Below are 7,500 nucleotides of genomic sequence, written 5' to 3'. Positions count from 1 at the left end.
CCCGTCACTGGGGTCTAGACAAATTGTGCAAAATCATACGAGGTCGTACGAATTTGCCACCTCGTAAAATATGTACGAATTGGCCGTGAGATAGCGTTGGAAAACACCCTTTTGCGACCTTTATTTTTAAGAGTGTGTAGTTATAAGACCAATTCAAATTGTGAGTTTGAAACTGTTTGTGAGTCTTTCTTTGACTGATTCATTACAAGAAATAATTTACAGATTTGTTAATTTATGAATCAGACTCCACTGTTCACCCTGTAGTTATTAGACTGATTCAAATGGTGAGTTTGAGGCGGTTTGTGAGTGTTTTTGACTGATTCATTACAAGAAATACTTTACAGATTCATTCATTTATGAGTCAGACTCCACTGTTCACCCTGTAGTTATTAGACTGATTCATATTGTGAATTTAAGGCTGTTTGTGAGTCTTTTTGACTGATTCATTACAATAAATCATTTACAGATTCATTCATTTATGAGTCAGACTCCACTGTTCATCCTGTAGTTATTATACTGATTCAAATTGTGAGTTTGAGAGTCTTTGAGAATCTTTTTGACTGATTCATTACAAGGAATCAGTTAGAGAGTCATTCATTCGTGAGTCATTCAGACTCTACTGTTTACACTGTAGTCATTAGACTGATTCAAATTCCCAGTTAACAGAAAAATGTTCTAAGAACGTTTTGCTAACGTTATCAGTGAGTTATGAAAACATAATTTTTTTAATAATTATGTTCAAAATGTTTAAAAAAACTTTTTTCTTTGTTATATACAAATGTTACTAGAACATTCCATTTTATAATTTTGCAAACATTATGGAAATGTTACTTTTGAATGTTCTCAAACAAGTAGTAACATTTTAAAAATGTTAGACAAACTAAAATGTTTCAGAAAAATGTTCCACACATTATGTATAAATAGTCATTATAACTGAAAAAAATGTTTTATTAACACTACTGGAAGAATGTTTGCTTATAACCTTGCCAGAACGTTTTGAGAACATTCCCTGTTTGCTGGGTTATCATTATAGTTATCGTTCTTGGAGTGAATGGGCTTTAATGATCTGTTTTCTGATTTCAGTGTCGATTATCTTGACTGTATCATGTCGTGATGAGTTTTTCCTGAGCTTAGTCATTGTTCAGCAGGACATTTCAGGCTCTTCTGCTATGGAATCTCTTCATTAATAATGCACCGGATCTCATGTATTCTGTGTTCCTTCAAATCAAGCATGTTTTTCTCTCAGTCTATGAGGTGGTGACCATCACCGGAGATGTCAACGGAGCCGGAACGGATGCCAACATCTTCATCACGCTCTTCGGCGAATATGGCATCACTCCCAAACTGCATCTGGCCAGCAAGTGAGTCCGTATGAAGCTCTGCTGACCTGAAACTTGACTCATAATCATCTGTGTAAATAATAAATGAATTGCCTGTTTGGCCTGGTAGCTACACGTCTCGTTGTTTACAGTTGTGCATGAATGTTTTTTCTATTGATGATATTTAACACCATCGTTCTGTCTTTCCCCGAATCCACAGCACAGACAAGAGGTATTTGAGTCTGTTCCTCTCTGATTGAGGGGAATCCAGATCTCGCCGCTGTTGTGACGTTTCCATGCGCACATGATATTCTAGAACCTTTCATCAAGGAGCAATATTTCATTTGCATGATGGCAAAATCTGATTCAGCGAGGTTTATTGCTCTTCATAATGAAAGGCTACAATATGCATGTGCTGTACATCACTCTGATGAACTGGTGTGAATCCTGTGGAAATGTATAGCATTGTGCTGTAGAGAGAAAATACTGCAGCGCTTTACTATTCTGTTTCCAGACACACATCATTCAGACTATATCATCTGCATAAAGCTCATTTACAGAATATGTGTGTTTGTCAGCAAATGCATGATATATTGACTGCTAGATATCATGTATTTTCTGAAATGTGTCATGACAAGTTTACTAAGGGTATTTAATATGATGAAGCATTTTCTTTCTCAAGACACAATAACCGTAATTGTACACTGAGTGCATTTAAGCAACAGAGATGCAATACACAGCCATTGTGCATATAACTTGCATTTATTCTCCAAGGTTTGTACTGTAAGTCATTGTGCTTAAAGATCATGATGGATCTGTCATTGAGACACCATTGCATTGCATTTACACCTCACATTAATATACAGACTGATTATTGTGATTGTTTAAAGGGATTGAGGGTTTGATTTTGTCTTCAACTTTTGAATCAGGTTAGATGATTCTGTGTTTGCGGAAATTAAGTACGGTTCTGTTTGCATTGATATTTATTGCAGAAATCGAACTGCTTTTGAAAAAAACAAAACTGATGTCTTCCGGATAAAAACACACAATGTCGGCCCTTTGAAAAAAGTTAGGTAAGTTGACCAATTTAACAATAATGTACAGTATATGAAACAATAATGTACAGTATGTGAAAATAAATAAATATTAGTAAAATAATATATTTTACTAATACATTACTCTATTAGTAAAATGTATATATTTATTTTCAATTATAAGTTCAGTTTACTAAATATTAGTCAAATATATTATTTTACTACAATGAAAAAAAATGAAAAGTAGTAAATAAAACAAATTATTGGAGTATATTTTACAAGAAAATACTATTTCAGTTTTTCTGCTGCAAAATGTCATGTTTAATTCAATTAGTTATACTTGCAATATTTAATAATATACTGTAAACATATTAATATGACTAAAATCAATAATTAAATGCAGACTACAGATTAAAAGTTTGTTTATTTTCTCATGATCTTAAAATCCTTTTGATTTAAAGCCTTCAGTCTGGTAGATAAATATAAATTGTAGCAACTGTATGAATTTCTGTTCAAAACTAAAAGTACAGTATTATTGTTCAGCTTTATAATTATTTTGGAGGGTGTGAAATAATACAGTTAAAGAATGAGTAGTTGTAACTTTAAACTAGTAGTGTGGTGTGCTTTTGTCAGGATTGAACATGATAACACGGGTCTGAACGCCAGCTGGTTTCTGGACCGGGTCGTGGTCACTGACATGAACAGACCGCATTTACGCTTCTACTTCGCCTGCAACAACTGGCTGAGCAGAACCGAAGGGGACAGCCTGTTCGTCCGAGACCTGCTGGGTAGTCTGGACCCCATGGACATGCCCAAATGTGAGGCTTTATCTCCTATATCACCTTTAAGAGTGCTGGACTATGGAGAAAAATTGTGAAATTGTCTCTGTCTCTGCTCTTTTTCCTCTGATTCCTTGAGTCATGTCAAGTTAAGTGAAATTTCATGATGGCATCTAGTCCAAAGAGTCTGTGCTAATTTAATCCATGCATATCGATATGTGTCCCTGCAGCACAAAAGCAGTGTTAAGTCACTGGGGGATATTTGTAGCAATAGCCAACAATACATTGTATGGGTCAAAATTATTGATTTGTCTTTTATGCCAAAAATCATTAGGATATTAAGTAAAGATCATGTTCCATGAAGATATTTTGTACATTTCCTACCGTAAATATATCAAAACTTAATGTTTGATTAGTAATATGCATTGCTAACAACTTCATTTGAACAACTTTAAAGATGATTTTCTCAATATTTAGATTTTTTTGCACCCTCAGATTCCAGATATTCAAATAGTTGTATCTTGACCAAATATTGTCCTATCATAACAAACCATACATCAATTGAAATATTATTTATGCAGCTTTCAGATGATGCATGAATCTCAATTTTGAAAAATTGACCCTTAAAAAAAATTGGTTTTGTGCTCCAGGCTCACATATGAGAATGTCGTACTTGTTTTTCTGTATGAGCCTGCTGATCAAACACTGCACGTAATGGCTAAATGCAATCATTTTCCTTTAAAACATGCAAAAATTATATGTTGTATATTATAAATATATGCTAAATATATTTTGTAAGCTCAATGAAATATATATTTGAAATGGAAAATAAATTTATTTTCAACCTTCATATAGCAATATTTTTAAAATATGTTTTCAGAAAATGGCCAAGAATTTATTGATAGAAAATGTATATATTTACATAAATATATTTTAGCAAATATATTTAAAAATATATTATCCTAAAAGCACAGTTCTATCATCTGATTTCTTGGCTCATGCTTTTGTTTAAACATGTTTGGCATGTTTAATAAATGCTTGTGTCTGTATTACATCCTAAAATGTTTTTTTGTCAATGTTTGTTGTATGCTTTATTGTGCTATTTTTTGCAGATAATAAATATGTTGTGAGCGTGTTCACACCTGACGTGAAAGGCAGTGGGACAGATGCTGATGTCTTTCTCAACATTTTTGGGGAAAATGGTGATACAGGTAATAAAGAAGTAATATAGGTAATAAAACAGTCCTGTTTAAGTGTGTGCTTTAAAGTGATTCTCAATGGGTGGGGGGAAAAATAAAAAATTATATATATATATATATATATATATATACATACATACTTTATATATAAAATAATAATACAAAAATGTAAATGTAATATATTCATTTTTTTTATATTTTGTAAATTAAGCTATATCCACAGTGGTGTGTTCCCTTGTGAAAAAGAAGTATGTTTAATTATTATTGAATGTGCACTAGTGTACTTCAGATCTTAAAAGTGTATATATATTTTTTTTTTTTTTATTTATATAACATTATTCTACTTCTATATAGCCACTTTCATGACTGTTTCTTAACATACTTTTAAAAAGTGCACTTTATAATAGTGTCAAATTAAAAGTTTTACTTTAAAGACAAAGCTTCACGTGAAACGAAGAGGATTAAGTAAGCAAGTATGCTTTTAAGAAGTACACATGGGTTGACTAACGTACTAAAGCACGCATGTAAAGTACTTTTAGTGTGATTTGATTTACAATTATATTTATGATATATTTTAAATCATGCACTGAATTGCAACATTACAAATGTGTAATATATTTAAATACATGACAAACTATTGTCAACAGAAATTATATTTAAGTATATTTTGGTTTACCATAAATGCTTGCCAAGCACTTTAATCATATTTCAAGGACAATACAAGTAATTATGAAATTGCATATAAAGATGTACTTTAGTGGGTCAAAAACACTCCAAAGTTCAACTAACTGCATTTAATAAAATGGCTAATTTAATTGTAAATAACATGCTAATAAATGTTGGATACATTACACTCAGTTCACACGCCTTAGCATTTTAAGCATGCTAAACTGCGCTTCTTTTTCACAAGGCTTAATTAGCTCGTGATGTCCAGTGTATAATCTGGCTGGTTTAAAGTGTCCATAGACTTATAGCGTGTCCTCAGCGACACACAGAACCTGATATCACACAGCCGCTGGGTTTCTGACCCCAAACGCCATCACTTCATCTTTGATGGTTTTAGTATTTAATATCCAGTTACATTAATGTATATTGTGTTTATATCCCAAAGGAGAGAGACGACTAGACAATGATAAAAACAACTTTGAGAGGGGAACCGAAGACAAGTTCACCGTAGAGGCTCCGAACCTGGGCAGAGTGAGGAAAATAACCATCGGACACAACAACAAGGGATCCTCGGCTGGATGGTTTGTGGAAAAGGTACAAACTCAGTCACAACTCAATAAAGATTTCAATATATCACAGACTCAGAGAATATGATACAGACTCAGAGAGCATTTGCTGTAATCAGCTCACACAAACACATGCTAAGCACTGCAAAAAAATAATTATACCTAAGTATTTTTGTCCTGTTTTCCAGTACAAATATCTGAACATCCCTAAATCATATACTTGAGAATCAAAATGACTTAAGTCTCGTATTCTGAAAAATGCATTACAATGAAGTGAATTTATGCTTGAAACAATAACAAATATGTGTAAATGGAAAATTTGCTTAATTCAAAGGGACAACAAAATTATTTTTCTAATAGAAAAGTTTTGAGCCTAAAATTCACTTCATTTTGATACATTTTTCGGAGAAGAAGACTTTTGTCCTTTTGCCATTCTGAACACTCTGGCAAACTCATAGCAACCTGTCAAAGTCTACAATACAAAATTACAATAATAAGACACTTTATAACAGATAATCTTAAGTATGAAACCAAACCACCAGTAGGTGGCAGCGACTGACCGTTTTAATGAGTGAGTTACTGAGTCATTCATTCAACCAATTCGTTCAAGCAGCTGATTCGTTCAAGAATGAAGCAGGTGCCAGTCTTTATGAATGTCCTTACATGAATACATGCAAAAATGTTGGGGGTAATGCTGTTATGTCCCCACTAATATCAAAATCAAGGTATTTTGTGTTCATCTGCTTCTCCCATAATCTCCCATCTTACAATAACACAATTTTTAATAATGTAATGCTTTTAACTGACTTCCTCTTGAATTGTCACAAACTGAACTGCAGTGCACAAAAACTATTTCAAATAGGCCTATAGTGAATAGTGAATGTTTCCATCTAACATGTATTTAGAGCTGCAGCTCAATATAATAATGGAGTGTTTCACTAGTTAGCAGTAAACCGGTTACCTCCCCTGAATATGTTCATAGATTTGTGTTGGATGTTATCTTTGGAATGGAAATACTGATATTTTATATTTATTTTTTCTCGCTTATTTTAGTTAATGTCATAAAACTAGCGAGATGAGCCAGTAGTAGTGCCGTGTAAACATGACTGAAGACGCGAAAAGCGGTGGTACAAACAAACCGAATCAATTGAGTGAGTCATTTACGCTGGAACTGCTCCAACTGATTCAAACACAAACTCCATTCTCTAGCAAAAAATCAGATCAAAGAGCCATTCATTTTTGAATTTCGACATCACTTGTAATGGTTTTAAAAAGCACGTGGTGATGGGTGAAATCGAGCTTTTCGAAACTCCAAATCCAAAACGTTGCAAAATGATTTAGCTACTATTTCGATGCTCTCCAATCAGATCGGGTATCGTAAATCATTTGATTCAGAATGAGACTTTCGGACATGTATTGCGAATAATTTGATGTAGATTGGAACTTTGGAGTGGGTTTGTAAATCTTTTGATTCATATCGGACCTTCGGAGCGGGTTCGTGAATCATTTCGTGAATTGAATGATTCGTCATATGTGTTCCAAATATGAAGTGATGGTTTGTGAATTGTTATTTAGATCGGGACTTCGGAGCATGGATAGTGAATAGTTTGATGTAGATCGTAACTTTGGAGTGGGTTTGTAAATCTTTTGATTCATATCGGACCTTCGGAGCGGGTTCGTGAATCATTTCGTGAATTGAATGATTCGTCATATGTGTTCCAAATATGAAGTGATGGTTTGCGAATTGTTATTTAGATCGGGACTTCGGAGCATGGATAGTGAATAGTTTGATGTAGATCGTAACTTTGGAGTGGGTTTGTAAATCTTTTGATTCATATCGGACCTTCGGAGCGGGTTCGTGAATCATTTCGTGAATTGAATGATTCGTCATATGTGTTCCAAATATGAAGTGATGGTTTGCGAATTGTTATTTAGAT

General features: G+C 33.4%; 1 protein-coding gene across 1 annotated transcript in view; it reads left to right on the top strand.

The window, feature by feature from the left end:
* loxhd1b (lipoxygenase homology PLAT domains 1b) overlaps nt 1–7,500 on the top strand; it is an 81,406-nt gene that overhangs the window by 952 nt on the left and 72,954 nt on the right. The window contains exons 2-6 of the mRNA XM_016255796.1: nt 1,247–1,361; nt 2,312–2,392; nt 2,987–3,171; nt 4,245–4,343; nt 5,443–5,591. Of these exons, the coding sequence (XP_016111282.1) occupies nt 1,247–1,361; nt 2,312–2,392; nt 2,987–3,171; nt 4,245–4,343; nt 5,443–5,591 (629 nt within the window). The remainder of the gene's footprint in view (nt 1–1,246; nt 1,362–2,311; nt 2,393–2,986; nt 3,172–4,244; nt 4,344–5,442; nt 5,592–7,500) is intronic.

Source organism: Sinocyclocheilus grahami, unplaced genomic scaffold, assembly GCF_001515645.1.
Source record: "Sinocyclocheilus grahami isolate Dianchi unplaced genomic scaffold, SAMN03320097.WGS_v1.1 scaffold1369.1, whole genome shotgun sequence".
Classification (NCBI taxonomy): domain Eukaryota; kingdom Metazoa; phylum Chordata; class Actinopteri; order Cypriniformes; family Cyprinidae; genus Sinocyclocheilus; species Sinocyclocheilus grahami.
This window is presented reverse-complemented; position numbering and strand designations above follow the sequence as displayed.